Genomic DNA, 22137 nt, shown 5'->3' on the forward strand with positions numbered 1-22137 from the left:
GCTAATGAATATTTAGAACTTAGAAATCCCTCTTTTCCCTAGAAATCCCCCTATGCTTTGCTTTCCGAAGCTTGGTGCATATCAGAAATGCGGTCAAACCCCCCAAAACTGCATTTTCGGGGGTTTTATCACATTATTGATGACAGTGCAACCCACTCAGGGGGAGATCTATCAAACATGGGGGTCAATTTACTAAAACCTTGAATGGAGATAAAGAGAACGGAGATAAAGAACCAGCCAATCAGCTCCTAAATGCCATGACACAGGCTGTATTTGAAAAATGAGTTAGGAGCTGGTTGACTGGTACTTTATCTCCATTCAAGACTTAGTAAATAGATCCCATGGAGAGAGAGACAGCGGAGAGAGATAAAGTGCCAACCAATCAACTCCTAACTGTCATTTTACAGGCTGTGTTTGAAAAATGACAGTTAGGAGCTGATTGGTTGGAACTTTATCTCTCTTCAAGTTTTGATATCCCCCTCCAAATTTCGATACATCTTCCCCATAAGGTGCAGGTGCTTTACCGAATATTTTGTAAGCACAGATACTTACAATCAGAATGTTCTACACTTGGCAGACACAAATTTGTTCCCCCTTAAGATGCATTTTCTCCCTACTTGTAGGAAATACATACATCTCCCAACATTCAGAAGTGTAAAATTGTGATAAATAAGCCCCCCCCCCCGCCCCCAATCTGGTATATCCCACATATCTTTACTTAATGTTATCAACTCCCAAATAAGCCCCATCCTTTTCAGGGTACACTAATTGGGACAGTTCTGGACAAATTGGGACTGGAATATATGGAAGTTTGTTCTGCTAGTAATCTAAATTGAAATTTTGGATGTGGCATGCATACCCCACCATACATGGGACTACGTGGCCTTCCCCGTATAATGTGCCTGATTCTACGTGGGAGTCATTTAGGAACCACAAAAGATGTAGGTGCGCTGAACACAGAGCTAGAACATATTATCAAACAATTTTTTACTCCTAGTTCAAATAAAAAAAAAATGGCAGCAATATTTTAAGTAGCGGAGAGAGTTCTGTACAGACTGCCGGAAAATAATATTCTCAAGAGCCTCCGTCGTTTTGTCTCAAGCTGACTGTTTGATTGTTCGCTCCCTCGTAAGTGAACATTCCTCTATTCATATGGATTTATGTGCAATAAAGGGATCTTCCGAGTGAGGATTCACACAGAGGCGCTGCATTATTCATACGCAAGTCAAGAGGAACATTTCAATTGCCAACTGCTGATGAATGTCTAATTAAGCCGGGAAAACTCTGGAGCAGTGCACACAAGCGCCGCGATCATTAGAGAGCAGTTTCCTGGAGATCACGGGCCTTACAGGCTGTCAGACTGGGGATTGGTCCATGTCCACCACCACATACAGGCTTCATTTGTGACTGAAATCCAGGCCTTAAATAAAGTGTTTGGCGTTAGAAGTAGTTTAGGGAAATACATAATTACTTTGATGCAAGCGTACTAGCATTAACACATACAGGACCTGATTCTGAGTCACGCGCAAAGCCCAAAAGCGGATGCATCTAGCGGGTATCTAAAGACTGCGCACGTGCAGCACCGTGCACACGCACCTTGGAGGCTACAGGGCTAATTCGCAGTCACAGTGGGGATGATTCTAGTCGCACTGCAACCGTTTTAGCGCCTTTTGCTGTAGTCATATCTGCGACTTTATGCTAATGCCCTTTCCCTGGTGTACAAGCGTGTGTCTGAATGAGCTAGGCCTGATGCGTCCATGTCCATGCATCTTTAGACGCCACCATCACTCGCACCATCAAAACTTGCACCAGGCCTATGTTAGGTGTATATTTTCCCTCCGACTATGGCGTCCTATGTGAGCGACTTTGTGTCTGTGTACCACTTCAGTGACACACTCGCGACACTCCCATAACACGGACCCATCCACATCGCCACCTCCCTGTCACCACCTGGGAATGCTCGCAATACTTGCCCATGCGCAGTAGCAAAAAACAAAACAAACGCTCAACTGCGTTTGACATCAATATACAGTAGCACGCGACTATGTGATTCTGAATCAGCCGGAAATGTCAGTCCATGACGGATATGTCAGTCCGTGGAGTGGGCGTTCCTGAAAAGGGTGGAGTCTTACCTCAAAAAGTGGGCGTTTCCAGATGGAAAGGGGTGGGGCTTGACAGATCAGGGATGCGGCTAATTTTGTCCCGAATCTGCATTTCTAAATATTATGAGGTATGCAAAATGGTGGCGTCTATTTTGTGTATGATAATAAAAATATGTTAATTGGTTGCCCATAACCTCAAACTTTGCCAAGTATATGCAAGAGGCCTCGTTCACGATTCTAAAAGTGATACACAGTTCAGATTGTACACATTTACCTCAGAAATCTCATGTTTAGCATAAAAGCTGCCATGGAACTGTACTATGCTGTATATGCTGGCAATAAAGATTGCACATTTATTCATTGCATTGTATGTTTGCCAAGATAAACAGCGTAACATGGGCTTGGAAGTGATCTTTTATTTAGAATCAAATCAATTCCTTACTGATTGAATGTCATAAAAAGTTAGGTGTACACAGTGTTACGGATATACTGTATGCAAACAGCTATCGAGGCATGATAAAACATAAATGAGCTCAATATTCAGATGATATAAACGTGCTAAGTGCCTTTTGCTAATCCTCATTATTTGTAAACAAGAGACGTTCAGTTTAACAGCAAGTGGAATGTTAGATTGTGCAAATACTTGTTCATAAAATGCTTGGTGCACAATTTGGGAGCTGTTATGCTGCAGTAATCTCATTTGTCAGTGTTATGTAACACATGAGGCAGCGTCTTACCGAGTAACACCTGTATATGTCAGTGATGTAAACCTCCCATCAATCATACTCACTCACCCCAGAAAACAGCCAGATGGCAGATGCGTGTTAACCCATGAATCGTCAAGGAGCGAACTTCCTGTGCGATAAATGCGGTTGTATTCCATCGTTCTGAAAGGATCTCATATGTCTACTAATCTCTCCGTGTGTCACACCCTCAAGGATGTCTGATGAGTTTAAGGCATGGAGCAGGAGATTACTGCTGGCCACACATGGGGTGTTGGCAATCTGTCCGCAGTTGGCAAAACAAGTTTGGTGCCTGAGAATAACCAGGTTAAAACCCAACCCCGTACATCTGGCTTAAGATGGGTACACACTACACATGCGATGTGTGTACCCAGCGCCACCCCCCTGCCGATGGGCCAACATATCGGGCGGCCCGTAAATACTAGACAATCCGGTGCCCGAATGCCCTGACGCATTCCGCTGCATGGGGTCGTCAGTCGCATCGTCAGGTTGATGCGACTGACGACACCACAGGAGCGCGCACCAGATGCCACAGAGCAAACACTTGACGATATTGAACGATATGTCGTTCCAATGCGTCGAAATCGGGAAAAACGTTCCAAATATCATCTAGTGTGTACGCACCTTAAGAGATGGCTGATGTTGGGGGTGTGGGGACGGTAATCCCTCCCCCCCATCCACAAGAACATTGGCGTAGCGCATGCAAACCCCAGCAGTGGTATTTTAAAAATCAAACCCACCAGAGAAGGGGCGGCTGCTTTAATATACCCTCAAAAATACAATACATACACAGAGGACGGAAACTGCAGAGGATTCTGGGGGAATTATTGGTTCTACGAACTTATTTCAGACAATCAGCATGATTTCAATTCTATAGTCCAAGCAATCAATTCATTTTGAGAAATCAAATATTAGACTAGATCAAGATCATTTTAACCCCTTTGCCTCCAGAGGCAGCAACCTTTAATTATTCACCTCTCCGAGCCATGTAACCCACAGCTCATAATAACTAGGTGTCCTTATAGGCATTTTATTATGTAATTAAAGGTACAATAAGGTAAATGCATGACGAGGGGGATATTGTTCTGCATTATTAAGCACGGAGCAGATAGCGGTGAATTTGCTGGCACTGCACCAAATCCCTTAATGAAGAGAGGCTTTTTGAGTTATTAGTGGATGAAAAAGGAATCTCACATCGGCTCGGCTGTATTTGATCCTCTTTGTGTTGCTGACTGCAAGGATTCAGGCAAACAGATGCACTGGGACCGCTCAGCTGTAATTTACTGGTGCATCCTACACAGCTACAAGTAATAGAATTTTTTTTCTTTGTTTTTTTTTTTCCCTTTGTACAACAGACAAAACATTGTGTTGTGTGTTTATAATTAACCACCATTTAATAATACACAAAGATAAAACAAATGATCAAAAAACCAAACCAAAAAAAAGACAACCACCCCCACCAAAAAAACAAACCATAGACTACTTAACTGCCAGGTTAAAAGCACAGTTATAAACTCACGCCAATGGGTGATTCTATTTATTTTTATCAACACTCAATTTATGAATTTCCCACCCCTGGCTATGAGATGGTTCAATGGCTGCCTGGTCAGAAGTGATCCGTTTCCCCGAGTTATCCAGAGGGTTCCATTTCAAACTGACTGGACAGGCAGGTGTGTGGAATAAGATTGTCTACCCTCCTGGAATGTCCTGGAGACTCCAAATTTTCAGCAAGTCCTCCCTGACACCCAGGAGACTGAGCCACCCTGCTAGATCCTGCTTCTCCTTCTTGTGAAATGGGCGAAATGCGTCATCACTTATCCCTTCGAGCAGCCAGGAGATCCAAATAGTAAGCAAATACCATCCAAATTCTCTATGTCGTTGCCAGTACGTTAAGTACTTTCGTCATTTTTGAATATATACTAAACTAATATAACAACTTCTAAGGTAACATAAGTTGCCATCATTTTTGCCCTCCACCTCCACCAGGGTGATTCCATCTAATGGCCGACGTCTCGCTCCACTCTCACGCATGGGAAAGAGGAGAGTGGAAAGCAGCATTGTGTGTCTTCTGAACAAATTGGTCATCCAATCAGGATTACCTGGGCCTAATTAACAACTGAAAGTCCCAGTTTGGTAGCTATTGGCAATGGAGGATTACTTTTTTTTTTTTGTAAAAAAGTGATTACAGCATAACACATGGTAGCCGGAACAGTCGGAGCTGTTGGCGATACAGCGCCCCCAATATTTGTGCCACCGCTCCCTGTAACTGTGTTTGTGCGTGCCACTTTTCTGTCATATGAGAGGAGGGGTAAGGCGAATACCTCCAACCAACGTTATCGTCAGATTGCCCTGCAAGTACGGGCGATGGTAGATGTCGTCAACGACCAGAACAACTCTCTTCTCCCTGGGAACAGTCCAGCGCTTTCATAGTGCATCTGTATCTGACTCAGCTTCCACCGCTTACATAATGCATCTGACTCAGCTTCCAGTGTCCTGCATTCTAGTGCATACTGATCCTGCTACCTGTCGCTGCTCACTACAGTTCTAAGTACAGTATCAAGAGACTTCCGGCACTCCAGTATTATCGTAAAGACTAAATCATTTCTCTTCGTTCAAGCACAAAATCATAGCGCCCTAGTAGAGGTCTGATGAGTAGGAGGACGTCAGCCCGGCGGATGAAATACAGATGCCGGAAGGCCGGCAGATGGAGATTCTAACCCTCCCTTAGGGGTGTCTAACCCTAACCTCACCCCAGGGGTGCCTAACCCTAACCCCCCTCCCCACACCCTAAACCTCCCGGGGGTGTGCCTAACCCTAACCTCCGCCCGGGGGTGCCGAACCCTAACCTCCCCTTCCCCTAGTCTAACCCTAAACCTAACCTACCCCCCACCCCTGCTGCTATCTGCTCCCGACTTACCTACGATCGGTATGCTGGGCATTGTGATTTCGGCGTGGGGCTAATGATAGGCATCAGTATTTAGACTCCTATAATTAGTCCCATGCTGGGATTTCACTGTCCGGAAGCCGGTGGTCGGCATTTCAACTGTCGTCTTCCTGACAACATACAGAGTAGGAGCATTATCAAGGCCTTAAGCTTCCACTACTCTACAAAGTTACAGTAATCCCAAGGGTCCTGATCTAAAGCTACAAAATCTCAGTGATGTGACACAGGGCTGGTTATGGAAAAATTGGGACAGCTTGTAAATATGGCATCAAACAACTGATTCTGTTTGACATCTAAGACTAGTGATGCTGGTATGTACCAATCAAAGGGGACATGTCACTTGTACACAGCAGAGGCAGCCATTGTGTAAGGTTAAACATTTTTCAAGAGAACACAGCCTATAAAACCACAAGTAACAAAATGAAATAAGGCATTATGTAAGGGCGACATTATATACGGGTGATCAGCGATGCACAAATGGTTGAGCGTATTGTGGAACCTGACGCCTTCCGAGTTTGTTCTGCCTCATGCCCCTCAGAGTCTGCGTATCCGAGACAGCCCTCCGAGCCAGACTGCTGAAAAACTTGGCGACACTGGGGACTCGCCACTGCTGCGGGCACAGCCTGATGTTAACACAAGGGTTCGCAAACACAATGCGGACATCAAGCCTCTTACTGAAGGCATCACCAAAAGCTCATTTTCCTGGGTGGAACGGAGGCCAACAAGTCCAATTACCCTGGTAGCTGGAAACTCTGACACGAACGCTTGGCTAAAATTACACACAGATTAGAATGTTCCATAGAACTAAATACAACATATATTGTAATATCATGGAACACAGCCTGTTACAATGAGGCTATATAACATTTCAGTCAGTACAAACAGGTCAGTTATATATAGGGGTCTATTTACTAAGCAGTGTTAGGAGACCGAGTGAAAAGTGATAAGAAAGTGATAAGGCACCAGCCAATCAGCTCCCAACTGTCATTTTTGAAAACACAGCCTGTGAGATGACAGTTGGGAGCTGATTGGCTGACACCTTATCACTTTTCACTCGGTCTCCTAGCACTGCTTAGTAAATAGACCCCATAATGTTTTAAGTAAAGAGGGGATTGTGCTCCACAGAGCAAAAGCAAATGTTATATGTGAAGACAGGATACCAGTGTTTTCTGTGTTATGTACTTTTAGTACTTTTATAGCAATTACGCTTTATAGCGGCCAATGCTCAAGAAAAGTTTGTAGGTAAACATTACAAAAAAGAACAGTTTATCTTATGGTAACTAAACTGTCCTGTACAAGCAGCACTGCAACCACTGTGCGCCAATCAGAGTACGCTGCAGTTGTGTCAGGATCCTTGGCAATCTTAGGGACTTTTAATAATTTGGACACAGAGGGGTCAATTCAACATAATTGCGTCCGCTAGGAAGTTTGGCTACATGCCACGCTAGCAGTACTGCCGGACGTGTGGAGTTTCGGTGGTAGCCCCATAGGGCTGCATACAAAAATACACAAGTCTAGGATGAAATTGAGCCGCGAGGGGGACAAATTGTGATGCTGTTGGCGGCGTTTCCACTCCATGACAATGGCAACTCGCCCCCCTCGCTCCTAGTTGAATTGGCCCCATAAAAAGGTCTGACATAAAGCACGTTCTGCTCTTCGGTGACTGAGAAGTCCATAATGCTTCTTTATGTTCTCACATTGTACTTTTTTCTCCCATAATATGCTGTTTCATGTAACCAATATGGCTGACAGCCAGTGGCGTTCGTTACATAGCAGTTGTATCCCTCGCATAACCTTGACGTAGCGTTCCTTCTGCATTCTGGTTCCATCCGCATTGTGGAAGACTACAGTGAGCGCAAAACTGTAGTATAAGTCAACAGCAAGAAACGCAGTCGAAACGTTTTCATTGCAGCATTTAGTGGCATTAATAAGTGGCACAGCATTGTGCTGGATACTGCGTATAAATAATGGCGTCATCCAATCCCCAATAACTGTTATTCTAAACTCTTCATATAGATACTGGAGTAATGTCAGGAGTGTCTCCTGCCAAGTATATCAATGGCTGCTATGTAATAGAATCTTTATTTGGCCATTCCTGTGTGCTGGTATCACTGCTCAGTACACTGTATGAGTGTGCATCAGTGCACTACTACGTCAGCACTCAAATTGCTTCACAGAGGGTTTGATGCAGAGAAATGCATCCGCAGGAAAGTATTAAGAGCTGGGAAGGCATGTGTGCAGTTGCCCCCCCCCCCACCATGAAGTGCACCACCATACTTACTACAATGCGGCTGTTCGTGTGGTGCCCCAGCTCCCTATGCTTGTCACGCGGCACCATCTTACTGGAGATGAAATTCTGCACACAAGACAGGAAAGACTATGGCACAGTGCCACTACTTTTGATATATCCTGTCCGGTGCCACCTTTCTGAATATACAGTAGAAGGTTGGTGCACTGCACGAGCAGGCACAGCTGTAGTTCCTTGGTGCAGGGTGTGCGACGTGGACCCCCCCCCGGACCCATATGCACTGTACACCCTGCACTCATGACATATACGTCACTGGACGCACGCCTGTTTCCGGAGCATACCTCAGGTGAATTCGCACAGGGCATGCTCTGGAAACGAGAGTTCGCAAGTATGCACGATGCTGAGTCATATGCATGCCCGTCACATCTACACTTATGACTGAAGAGGCGTAACTGGGTGGTAACGCTGTGTTCGCGCGTAGGAAAAGTTCAGTGAAGGTGCGTGGACGTTAGTGCGGGCTGTGCAGAGTTGGACGTAGGCCGGGTACATCTGGAACCAAATCATCTACTCCTGAGAAAGCCATTTTATTTGTGGGTGGACAGGGGCAGGTGCAGATAGCTGCCTTCTGATTGGCTGATTGCTAACATACTAGGGACCCATTTATTAATGAGTTTTATCATTCGTTTTAAAACTCGTTGTGTATGATAACCGGTGCTCCAGCCAGTCCGCTCCTAACTGTCATTTTTCTAACAGATAACAGTTGGGAGCTGATTGGCGTTTTAAGAATCATTGCGTATGATAAAACTCATCGATAAATGGGCTCCTGATGTACAGTAGGTCCTCTATTCGATGCTCCAGCATATATTGTGCCTTTGTGTCTACATACTAGACGGAGAGCTGCTTTAGCTGTACTGGAGAGCTTTATTAAGTTCTGTTGATGCCTAATAGTGAATGCGTAATTTGCTAGCGATACAAATAGTAAAATATATGGACATAACTATATGTCTGGAACGGGATGTAGTCAACATTTCGGCGTGTGGGATGCCACCGGTCAAAATACCGGCGCCAAAATCCTGACCGCCGGCATCCCGCAGGTTAGTATTGGGGGTTAGTGGAGGGTTAGGTTTAGGCACTAAGGAGGGGGGTTAGGTTTAGGGTGCGGGGAGGGGAAGGTTAGGGTTAGACACTAGAGGGGGAGGTTAGGTTTAGGCACCAGGGAGAGAGGGTTAGGGGTAAGGGTTAGCGTACATACCTGGTAGTGTCGGAATTGTGACCGGAGGCATCCCGACCGTCGGGACCTCATACCCCACCCGACTGGTACATATGCTATTCAATACACTCAGCACGTGGGTGACAATGCGTTATTTTTTTTTTTTGTGCCCATTACGTACTGCCAGTATCCAAAGTAGCAAAAATGATGGATATAAAGTATACTGGCGCTCTGAGTAATTTAAATTGAACAGATGTTGGAGGCATAACGCACAATCTGGGCCTCTATAGTACTTAATTTGCAGAGGGATAGTAAATAAACAAAATATATCTTAATTAAACTTGTTAATTAGCAAAAACTAGTGGTGGAACACGAATAGATGTGTTCATTACTGTCTCTGCCACACTTGTACCAGTACTTTAAGAAAAATCCTCTCACCTAAATAACGTTTCTGCAGAATACCGGTACGAGACAACTTTCCTTACACACACTGCCCCCTAATGGTCGAACTGTGGTATTTTTGTAACCTGTGCCAAATACATGCGGACATGGATTATATTCCTGGAATGTCATATCCAAATGATGGTCTGCCATTAATGGTCCACTCCATTCTCAACAATTGCATACCACAATAATACTATAGTCAAAACATATCTCTTCTATTTAATACTTGTAATATTGTCTGGCTCGATGTGACACAAAAATGACAATATCATCCTGAACACATTGAGAGCACAGTGTGATTTGATGGAAATCTGTTAATAAAAATGTCTTCAACCACCTGAAACACTTGGATTAATATACCTTTAAACAGTTTGATTTGTTCTGCATGTAATCATATAAATGAACAATAACCTATTGTGTTGTGCAAACTTCACTGAGCAATAACTTGTGCCTTGTTTCATAAGGGAACGAAGGACCAACCAGTCAGCTCCTAACTGTCATTGTTCGAGTGCAGCCAGTAACAAGGCAGTTAGGAGCTGATTGGTTGGTACTTTGGGCTCTATTTACTAAGCCTTGGATGGAGATAAAGTGCCAGCCAGTCAGTTCCTGACTGCCATGTCACAGGCTTAGTTTAAAAAATGACAGTTAGGAGCTGATTGGCTGGTACTTTTATCTCCGTCCACTTTATCTCCATCCAAGGCTTAGTGAATAGAACCCTTTATCTCTCTCCAATGTATCTCTCTCTTACCTTTGATAAATCTCCCCCACAGCCTGTAAAATTAAACTTTATTTCTCTCCAAGGTTTGATACATCTCCCCCTGAATCTCTAGTTCTGATGAAATGCGACGTTTAATGAAAGTTAAACCTTAAGCTTGAACTGATACTACCACTAAACCTATTTATTTAATAGACTGACTTAGAATATTGCCAGCATATTCTCTAACTGCTCTACAACTGGCTCCAAACACAGACTGGTTCTGACACGTTTCAGATTAGTTATTAAAGGTAAATGACATAAAACCTGGGAACATACAGATGAGAGAAACAAGAATAGGTTGACCTCTATATTGACATCATTAGCTGTTACTTATTCTCTGCTTTGTCTGAGTCTCAGATCACTTGCTACAAAGTTGTGTGGCAGAATAAAGATGGGAACAGTTTTACAAATCGTTCCCCTCATTGTAGCACCTGAGACTGACTGCGCTTTGAACGTTAAAAGTACAAAGATCCCCCACTGTCAGATAACAAGGCAACACGAAGGCCGGCTCACGCTTTACCCATCCCTCTATTTCAGCTCTTGACAGCCAACAATAAACACAAAAGCAGCACAGTTCTATCATTTGCAGATAAAACACTTATTACTGAGCACATCTCTCTCAATTCCTCCTGCTGCTCTACAGCCAGCAAACAGGTATCAGTGCAAACAGCAGTTATCCTCCAAAACATCGTTAGTGATGGTGCCCGGCAGTAATGGGTGGCCTGTGGCATCCCAGAGAGGGTGCCTGTTAAATGATCCAGTGTGTTATCATTCATTAGAAAGAGCTGACAGACAAGCACAGGTTACGTGCCAAACTGCAAATAGATGCCACCATGGATATACAGAAGGTATTTAACACTCCTAAAAACTATTCCTTTATTTCATGCAGGAGCTATTAGTAACCCAACAAGAATCACACGCCGCTAACTCACATAAGTGTCCAGCAGTTGGCACAGGTAGGCGTCCAGAGTTGGCCCTGACCAATTTGGTTCCCTATGCAAGAATATAGCTGGTGCCCCTTAAATTGCAGACAATCAGGTGGGGGCAAGCAGCGATACCTGCTGGTGCCCCCCTTGAGATGGCCTGTGCCCAGGGACGTCTCTGTAGGCACCGTCATTTACACGTGGTAATTAAAATGTCATGATGTTACCTGGCAAACTTCATAGAGTAGTCTGTATTCCTCGCTTGCTCTCCTCAGGCTGCATAAGCTGCATCCCATGTTTAAGGAATGGGTCAGAGGTGATACATGCGTGCGGTTATCCTGTGCAAGGTCTGCCGAGTCCCGGGGAAGCCGTCACATTGATGCTGAACACTTGGTGACAGAAGGTAAAGTGTTCCTCTGTGTGTCTCGTCGCTGCCTCCCTCTCACACACAGCACAGCCCTCCCTCTAGTGCCTGAGTCTGGCTGCTGTGCAGTGGACCAGCGCACACACACTAAATACAGCTCCTCATGCATATTAATCAGCTCTCACTGCCTATTCAGATGGAGCCACTGATACAGGGAACGTAACCAGGGACTGTGACAGACGTTTTAAACAAGTGGCTTCGGAGCACAGAACGAAAGAGGCGAAATCTTCAGCAGTTCTGTCAAAATATTTTCCTGCAGATTAAAAAACGCAGAACTAGTAACAGAAGGATGGGTCTGAGGCAATTAGTAGTAGACGACTCCAAAATGAGTTTTTCTTTTTTTTATTTACCTCCCCTCAACTAGAAGAAATATTTCGACCCCATGCCAGAGACTCCATAATTCAGGTTAACTGAGCCATGCCAATCAATGCCATAGCTGCTTGCCCACTCATCACCGACCTGCTGGAACAATGGCTGCCTCTTTCTAGCACAGGTGCTGGCTACACAGGGACACTGGCCAGTCCAATCAGTGCCTGTATTAAGGTACGTACACACGGTACGATTAAAATGCACGATATGAATGATAACGATATCGATCATATCGTTATCGTTCATATCGTGCATTTTTCGGTGCCTCCAATCCACCAACGACCTGCGATGCGCGGGCACGTATGGACGATAACGTCCATTGCTCGTGCATGCAGGGCAACCTGGTCGATATCGTTGCCCATCGTTAGTGGTGTGCTGGATGATTGATATCGATCATCCAGCACACCCGGGAGATCGTTCGACAATATCGTTATCGTTGGCAATCGTCCCGTGTGTATGCACCATTAGAAAGACGAAGGGGGCCTGGTTCTCAGTGGTATGCATCCGCGGCCTCTTCCTTATAAGGCCGTGGCAGCAGGCTACTTCCTTTTGCTAATGCGGAATCCGCCAGTGGATGCAGAATATCCGTGCGTCTGTATGTGGAAGCCACTCTTTATATGTCTGTAGCCGCTATCATTAGTATGGGGAACCTGCACCCACTCCATGCTGGTTGCAAAAGATCCGTCAAAAACAGGGGTCCCATCTGCGGCCACATGCTACGAACGAGCATGGTGCAGGGGGACACACCCCAGACATTTCCACAATAAGTATCAGTTCTTTGCGTCCGCATGGTCGCAACCCTTCATCGGAAGAGGGATCCGTCGGCGGACAGATCAATCTGTACACACTTTCAAATTCCATGCTCGCGCATATACCTGGTCTGGTGCACGCGCAGTCGACGATTTCTTATGAAGCGATATCTGCGAGATGCGTGCCCATTCCCACTTGCTTACGCATCTGCCGTGGCTAAGGTGGAGCAATCTGCCTTCCTGCCTGGCAACCCTGCTGGGACGCTATGGGGTATCAGTGGTTTTGCTAGATGGAAATATAGATAAATCATTTGTTCTGTTTTCATAATAATATTGGCAATTTATACATCCCCGACAATTTTACATCCGATTTTGGGTTCACAGGACAGATCCCTTTTTCCCACTTAAAGTCGTTAAAGCAAAAATGTATTTTATTCACACGATCCTGATTTATGGTGCTCCAAAATGAACAGGACGTAAGTAGTAAAAGTCTCATATAACGGTTGTACATATGGATGTTACGTCCTGAGCAAACGTTAGGTCAGATAACTGTGCCAGCTTATCAATGGAAATTCAAAGGTGACCAAGTTTCCATATCTCTATATAAGAAGAACAAGAAACATTGGAGATGATTTACTAACCGTGCATTCAGGCGCACAAATATGTTCACAGCACTGAGGCAACCTATCAGATACCTGCTTTTGGGACATAACCTGCACTAAACAGATAAGAGCTAATTGTTTATTGGTTGTTGATGTTCAGTGAAAATTTGTCAGCTACAGTAAATGCGATGTTATTAAAAGGACCCTACTGATTTAATGCCCCTCATACACCTAACGACTGATTGGCCGATCGGATACGCAGATTCCGCTGGTTGGAAATCGCTGATCCCCGATCTATCGGAGGATCTGTGAAATTATACATGTTAGATATCAGCCACTGTGTGTACGGATCAGTTACATTTGTATTGAGGCTTGCTAAATAATATACTTGTACAATAAGCTTGTGCATTATTCCACTGCCTGCACAAATGAACAATTGTAAATTGGGGGTGCACAATACTTACACAGATTTTATCTTCTAACTTATAATATTGTTCTACTGCTAAGTCTCAGAGGCACAGTTATACCAGGGCCTGACAAATATGCCACAGGAAGAATAGTGACAGGTTGTCATCTGTGACCTCCTTTGCTGGGAGCAGAATACGTGCCAGAGACGGCCTGACAGCAGTGAGGGGAAAACTATTTTTACTTGTCTGTTCGTCAAGAAGACTTCACACTGCAGAAACGCACCTTTACCTGTCCACCTAGCCGGGGGCAGCTACATGGAATCTGACAGAAGAGCACCTTAACAGACGGGTTGGGTATAAGATCCCAGGGGTCGGGATGCCACTGGTCAGAATAAGGACAGCGGCATGCCGACAGTCAGAATCCCGACACCCATAAGGAAAACAGGTAAGACTAACCCTTAAGGGGGGCATCCACCAGATGATTTTATCCCTGTCCAACCTCTAAACGATTTTCCCTTGAAATTTGATCTTCCACTCTGAACGATTTGCAAACGATCCAACGATAAACGATTTTGTTTCAATCTGTGATTGACAGCTTTCAGCTATAGTGGGCAGAGAGTGGTTCATCGTTTGATCGTTCAGCATGAACGATGTGTAAACGATTTGTAAGCGATCTCCAAGCGATCAAGTGAAATTGACCTGCATGTTCAGTCGATGTAAAAGACATTCAAACGAGCAGTGGGAGCGCGCATCGTTCATCGTTAGAAACAATTACTGCACAATTTGCAACCGGTTTTTAAACGATTTTTGAACGATTGAACGGTAACAATATCGTTATCGTTCAATCGCCTGCTAAAATCGTCTAGTGGATGCCCCCCACTCCTACCCCTAACCCTCCTTCCCCGATGCCTAAACCTAACCTCCCCTCTAATGCCTAACCCTCCCCCTAATGCCTAACCCTGCACCCTGACCCTCCCCCTAATGCCCGATACTTACCTTCGGGATGCCTGCGGTTGGGATTCTGGTGCCGGGATCCCGATGCTGTCAGGATTTTAGCGCTGGTATTTCGCCCGTTGACATCCTGCACGCTGGGTTGCTGACTACATCCCGAACAGAAAACATATGTTATGTGTGTTCCCCAGGGGCGTATCTATAATGGGTGCAGGGTGTGCGTGGAACACGGGCGCCTGGGTCAAGGGGGGCCCCGCACCGTACACACTGCACCCATAATATTACTTACCTCTCCAGAGTGCCACGCCGGCACGGGGGTCCGGAGCTGTAAAACGACTGGAAAATGGCCGCGGCGGCCATTCTCCCGTCGTTTGCGCATGCGCAGTACAGGGAAAATGGCTGCCGCGGCCATTTTCCCGGTGACCTGTGCATACACTATAGACTCTGGGCACACTCTAGTGCCCAGAGTCTATAACTCTGGCCCTGGCCGCGCACATCTCAGTGCGCTGCCAGCCGCCGGGCGGAGAGGAGGGGGCCCGTGTGCAGTCTCCTCTCTCCCCTGGTGTTCCCAATCTATAGTTGCTAATAAATTCCTCTGAAGTCACCCATTTACATGCCAGCATAGAGTAAGTCGTCTCCTGGGCAGTAAACATAGATGAACATGCCATGTGTTAGCCAGTGGGAGGTCACTGAGCATCTGCTACAGTATGCTCTGGGTAGTTTCTAAAGGCACACATCCACTAGAAGACATGCAAACGTCTGCACGATTACAACATTGTAATCGTACAGTCGTTTGGTCAGTCTGTGATGAGCCTGCACTGAGGGCCTGATTCAGAGCCGGACGCTCTGACAGAGCGCTCGCTCTGAATCAGGGCCGGCCCCCTGGTGTTTCAGAATGGCCTCCTGGCCGCTCGCATAGCTGTGGGTGACCACCCACAGCTATAGCGAGCGTCCATGATGATGGTCGTGATGGTCAAGACCATCGCGGCCATCGGGCTTGCGACTAGACCCTTGTGGTAGGGTCTCGTTGCCGCAAGCCCAAGAGTGCTTTCGGCTCTAACAGAGCCGAAAGCACTCCCACTGGCATCACTTGTGATGTCAGTGGGGCTGGCCCCAGACGGTAGGCGTTCCCATGGGAACTGCAGCCCGCCCCCGGCCCGCCCACCAAAGGGGGTGTGCTGTCACTCAACATCGACAGCACGCCCCCTTTGGTACGAGACCCGGAGCGACGGTTTGCCCGTCGCCATCCGGAGCCCATGCGCACTGGGCCACCATCGACCCGCTTGCGAGCGCATATCGCTCGCGGGTCTGAATCAGGCCCTGAATGAGCAGACGGTCAGTGCAGGCACATCAATCATCTGCAAACATGCTGAACCTGACATTATCGTCAGGTTGTACAACATATTTGTCCAATGATCGATGTCTAAACGACCAGCGGGAGCGCGCATCGCTGGTCGTTTTAGACTTACTTTTTAACAATGTGCAAACGATTTTCAAATGATTATTGAACGATAACGATATCGTTATCGTTCAATTTAATCGTCTAGTGGATGTGTGCCTTTAGAGTTTTGTCACATCTCCCCCTCATGATGGAAATGTTTGCCAAGTATCTCCCTAAAGTGTATAAATATTTACCAAGAAATCCCTCCTGTCTTTAGGTAACAATACTCACTATACTTTGTTGTAAATTTTAATCATTCCTAATCCTTGTACAAATAAACTATAATTCTTAGTTTCATATATCAGGTGGAACATTCAATAGTACACGGATGACTGTGGTCACTTCCAGTAGCAGCTAGAAAGCACATATGTGACAGCCTGTTAGTTTTATTGTTTTGTTGAAACGATGTTGCTCATCTCTGAAAACCATGAATAAGCCCCTCCCCCTCCGTGCTGTGAATGAGTTCATCAGCTTAAATGTTATTTTTCAGCCATAAGGCAACAGAAAAATAAATACAATTGTTGGTAAATGCAGTAATCATGTTATTAATTGGGAAATACTGAGTTGGACTAATCTGTGGCCACTTTTGCATCCAGTCGTGGCGGCCTGATTATTATTTTTTCAGTCCGTCTATGCGAGTATGTGGGCGCGCATATGAGTTGCTCCGCCCACTGTTTTTCAACTGCAGTCACCATCATTAGTATAGACCAGCGTTTTCAACCACCGTGCCGTGGCACACTAGTGTGCTGTGAGAGGTTGATAAGTGTACCGCCAGGTCAGTGCAGTCAGAGCTGACTTTACTTGTACTGCTGGCCCAGGCGGTGCTGGGTTCTTCGGGAAGACTCAGGCGCATCCGGGCCATGACCTATGGAGACGGGCGACGTGACATAGGTCACGCACGCCCGCCTGCACACTGCTCCTACCTCTGCACGGTGTGAGGGACTGATGGTGTGCCTTAGCAATTTTTAAATCTTGTTCGGTATGCCGCGAGTTGAAAAAGGTTGAAAATCACTGGTAAAGACGTTTGCACCAACCTCATGCTGGCCGGGCGATTCGTCCGGAATCCCAACTGCGTCTAGATGCCTCAAACAGGCACGGAAGTCGGATTACATGCTCACGAGACGCACGCTCGCACAGAAACACCCATTTCACGGTCATAATGCGACTCATATGGAGCTACTTACTACTGCGGACGCAGCGTGCGACGCATGCGCACACCCCGATTGCAGTTTTAAACGCAAGTGCAGTCTGCGGAAAACCGCAGGATGTGTCCGTATCTGCGCATGCATTCCATCCACATTCACACCTAATACTGCATACTGATTGGCTCAAAATTATACCAGAGACAAAGGATATTCCCGGAATTCTTACTGTTGTCTTCATAAAAAACCTTTTGTCTGCCGAGGGCCATTTTGATAACATTATCTGCGGGCCTGGTGCAGGACACGCCCCTTCCGTGTGACATCACACGGGGCGGGGTCACAATCGCCGATGATTACAGCAATGCCCAGAGCATCCCGAGGATGCTCCAGGGAGCTGTAAGGACAGAAGTGTGACCGTCTGAAGCGCCCTAAGGACGCTCCAGGCGGCACTGCTGCATAGATTCTGGGTACAGGGGGCCATTCTAGGTACCCTTCAAGCCAGATAAGGCTAGCAGATAAAAGCTCAGAGGGCCAGACCAAATGATTCCAGGGGCCTTATACGGCCCCCGGGCCTGAGGTTCCCCATCCCTGCTCTACTTGATTAACAAATACAAGGCAGAGTCCTCTTCATGTTATACAGTACAGGTAGCTTTATAAACAGTGACAGATGTGGGAGGTGGCTGACAAGAGGCTTGGCAAGCGTGATTGGTCCGCTCCAGCTAGGGGGGAGGGGCTACACTGCATAAAAAGCTGCCAATAAGGTTCCTAAACCTTCAAAAAAATGTGGTCTAATATGTAAAATAAACAACAACTTATAATACGCACAAACACCTGTCTGACAGTCCACACACCGTGACTGGTCTGTACATACCTGGAGTGGCAAGCATTCGCCTTCGCTAGCCAAGCGCAAACCATTGTCCTGTGCGATTCTTAGAGATTGGGAATAGCTCCTACCTGCTTTATTCAATACTCCTTTAACCCAGGTGTTTCCAAGACAGCGACCTAGGTTAATCCTAACTACAATGCTAAAAAATTCCTGAAGTGTATATTGTAAATGTATAGTTTGAGGCATTCAGCAGCACAAGCGAAAGCTGCTGTCACCCATCATGTACAATTTCAACTATTCTTAAATATCATTAACCTATTACCCGGTATACGTCCCCCACCCCTACACATAAACCCTGTCAATCCCCATAGTACAGTTAGGGGATGATCACATATATGTGTTTGTCCGCAGACAAAGAACAGATAAATTGTACTTTGAAATCAAGTAACGATAGAATTAGTCATGAGGATCACTGTGATGGCGACAGCGGTTATAAGGAATAAGAACGTCAGAATAGAAGTACATTTTACAAATTAGAAACAATTTCGTTTATAAAATAAACAACTACGGGCCTGATTCAGTAGCGTATGCAAGTAAGAATACGGACGTACATCAACTGATTGTTTATTATCTCTCATGCGTCTAAGCCGCTCTGCACGAGCGCAATGATTGCACTGCGACAACGGATGCACCGAGGAATCCATCGCAGACATTTAGGGGTGGTGACGGGGGAGTGGTCGGAAAAACCGCAGGCGCGTCTGTACGTTTGAACGCCGTTTCCTGGGAGTGCATAAATTAGCCACTGCGATTGCATACGCAGCGTGAGAGCCCTCTGCGTGCCAGGAGACTTGCAGTATCTGCGGCTGGTCATACCTGCTGGAAATGCGGCGTGACGAGGCCGATGTGCTTCGATGGTACCGATGTTTGCACAGAAGAGTGACATTGGACAGATATGAGAAGGCAGCAGTGGGCGTCTTTATGCCGGCTGAGCTTTGGAAAGCATTAGCATATTTTCGCAGCTGAGTTACGCGCAAATTTGTAACTGTGATTGCAATTGCGATCGGTACTGAATCAGGCCCTATGTATGTAATGTATTTCAAATCCTATTCTTGTGTCACTTGCAATTACGCAGATTTCACTGGGGCTCTGAGACTTATTCTGCCACAGAAGCATTGGGAACCCCTCTAGAGCCCCTGTATGGCAATCACAATCACTGGTAGATCACTAGCACAGGTAGATGCCATCGACAGTTCCCCAGGCATCCTGCTAGATAACCTGTCTGCTCCTGGCTCACATCACCATACTGTCCGACAGTTACACAGGGAAAATAGGGACAAAATAAGCCCAGCTTCCAATAAGTATAAACCACACCCCCAACTATCCAAAACGCAGCCTCATTTGTTCAACAGTGCCCTGTGTCTGAGAAAGCCGGCCCACTTCCCTGTAAGCCCTGTCAGTAAATTAGGACATTATCTGCCAAATTGGTTCCTTATATCTCTCGGAATACCAGAGTAGACTTTTACCAAATCTTTCAAGGCCTAGGACCAGGACAGAAGCACTAGTAGGCCAGAAACTTGGGCACCAGGGGTTTACAGAATAATCAACAATAAAATGATTCAGTGGCCCAATGGGAATGGTTACTGCCAGTTCACAGATTGCCCTAACAGTGCATCTTTTCAATACTCTGTGCTAGAGCACCAATGTGCTCATTACTGACTCATATTTTAAAAGATCTGCAGCTAGTTCTAATGACTTCACTTGTAGTTCTGCGAGAAGACCTAGAAAACATGAACTGCTAGGGTGCCCCAAGGACTGGAGTTGGGTAATACTGGGTAACTGTAAAGGCCGGAATACACCTAGGAGACATATCCGCCAACCCAGGGATGCGCACACCAAGCGGCCGATTGGTAAGCCAATACATACTCACCAATCTGCAGCTCCATGTGTCTGTCATTTAAATTTGCCCGCCCAGTTGAGATGTCAGTCACCGGGGGTCCCTGCAGCAAGTGTACGGCGGGTCGCCCGTACACACAGCCAGACGTGCCGATGTATCTGCAAGATATATTGCATCAGCTGTGCTGCAGAACAGATGTGTTCACAGACATATCTTCTGTACACACCCGCCAATGCACTATGCCACAAGTTCTCAAACTCGGTCCTCAGGACCCCAAACAGTGCATGTTTTCCATGACTCCTCACAGAATCAAAAGTGAAATAATTAGCTCCATCTGTGGATCTTTTAAAATGTGTCAGTGAGTAATGACTACACCTGTGCACCAGCTGGGTGACCTGGAAAACGTGACCTGTGTGGACCCAGTTTGAGAACCACTGCACTATGCAATATGTCGTTTTACAGCTGATTGAACGACATATCGCTTAGCGTGTACCCAGCCTAGCCTTGTGACATATGGCTGTGGTATTACCATCTGGACTCAGGGCCTGATTCAGAGCCGGACGCAATTAGCGCTCGCTCGTCCAGAAAATAGGGGTGGCTATTCAAATCAACCGTTCGCTCTTTGCGGTCTGTTCACGCCTCTAGGTCTGAACGAGCGAACAAAACTTGCGGTCGTTTTTTGAAAAAATACGCCCCCTGGCCGCTCGCATCCTACGTCATGTCCGCTATTTATTAGATTAATCGAGTACATCGACCAGGGAATGAACTGCTCGCTATTCTTGTGGTTGGTTTTTGCTACCACAGTTTTGCGAGCAGTTCTGGCTATAAAATAACCCAGTGACGTGGTCAATGACGCTACTGTTTTAATTATGCACACCCATAAAATGCCCGTCTTGACCTTTAAGCACGCCTGCGATCGGATCTCCACTCCCCGTTTTCAAGCACCTTCCCCTGTTACCACCCACATACGCCTCATTCTGTCACTCAAATTATTAGGCCTTCGCTATTTTGCGAGAACATGAATTTCGACCGCACTGACTGGTTCGCGCATGCGTATAATGATTCGTACGCATGCGCAGTTGGGCAAACATCGCTCGGAGCGAACGAGCGGCCGCTTACGAGCGGCTCTGAATCAGGCCCTCAATGGACTGATGACAGGTTTAACATATGCCCGTTTGCGGTGGGTATCTTGCGTGTTTTCACACCGCGCATACTCTGGTACTGTGGTGTATGGGCGATGCAGAGTTGAATCAACTTCATTCGCATCATAACTTGTGACGGAAAAGGCGGAACGGAGCTCTCCCCTAGGCAATGTAAGGATGTGACACGTATATGCGCCTGCTCTCAGAGGTATCTTTATCACCAAGTACAGTTTGACGTATGTGCGCACTGATGCTGATGACTAGTCGAAAGCCAAGTATATTAATAGGGGGCGGGCATGTCATAAAATGCATATTGGCGAATATATATGCATTATTTGCCCATGTGTGCAAAGCGGGAGCCCCTACGGCCGATTTCCATTCAGCTGAGAGCACAAACAAATGATCATCGTTTTTAGAGTGAACACAATATCTAAGAACAACTGTTGGGGATAGTTTTCAGGTGTTTTTTATGTTCTAAGCGTATTCTGGCTGCGCAAATGTGATGCAATATCAGGCTGCAGATAAAACACTGGTTCTGGGCCAGATTAGCTAACAATATAATTCTGTGGGTGGAATTCAATTGTTTTTGCGGCCCGCATCTCCCGTCTAAAGTGACAGGAGATCGTGGGCCGCTATGCAATTGTTTTTCGTGCTGATCGCGCCCAAAGTGGTCGGGTTTAGCCGTGTAAAGCAGCTAAACCCGACCAAAGTGCTGGGCGCGATCGCGAAAAGTGATGTTTGGGCGCCCAAACATGTCACTTTTCGCACATTTCAGCTCTCAACCCCCAGGGGCTGCGAGCTGAAATGTAGCGCTGGCAT

The 22137-nt window shown here is 46.2% G+C and overlaps 1 protein-coding gene across 3 annotated transcripts in view; it reads right to left on the reverse strand.

Annotated features, from left to right (window-relative positions):
- The window catches only part of PDZRN3 (PDZ domain containing ring finger 3), a 266344-nt gene that overhangs the window by 32959 nt on the left and 211248 nt on the right, over window positions 1-22137 (reverse strand). Inside the window, exon 1 of one of the 3 annotated variants that reach the window (XM_088459754.1) lies at window positions 11599-11682. The exons of the other annotated variants lie outside the window; for them this stretch is intronic. Coding sequence (XP_088315880.1) covers window positions 11599-11667 — 69 coding nt within the window. The 5' untranslated portion in view covers window positions 11668-11682. Of the gene's footprint in view, window positions 1-11598; window positions 11683-22137 lie in introns of those variants that run through there. 3 annotated transcript variants of the gene reach the window in all.

The sequence above is a fragment of the Taudactylus pleione genome, unplaced genomic scaffold (genome assembly GCF_031769625.1).
Source record: "Taudactylus pleione unplaced genomic scaffold, aTauple2 ptg000934l, whole genome shotgun sequence".
Taxonomy (NCBI): domain Eukaryota; kingdom Metazoa; phylum Chordata; class Amphibia; order Anura; family Myobatrachidae; genus Taudactylus; species Taudactylus pleione.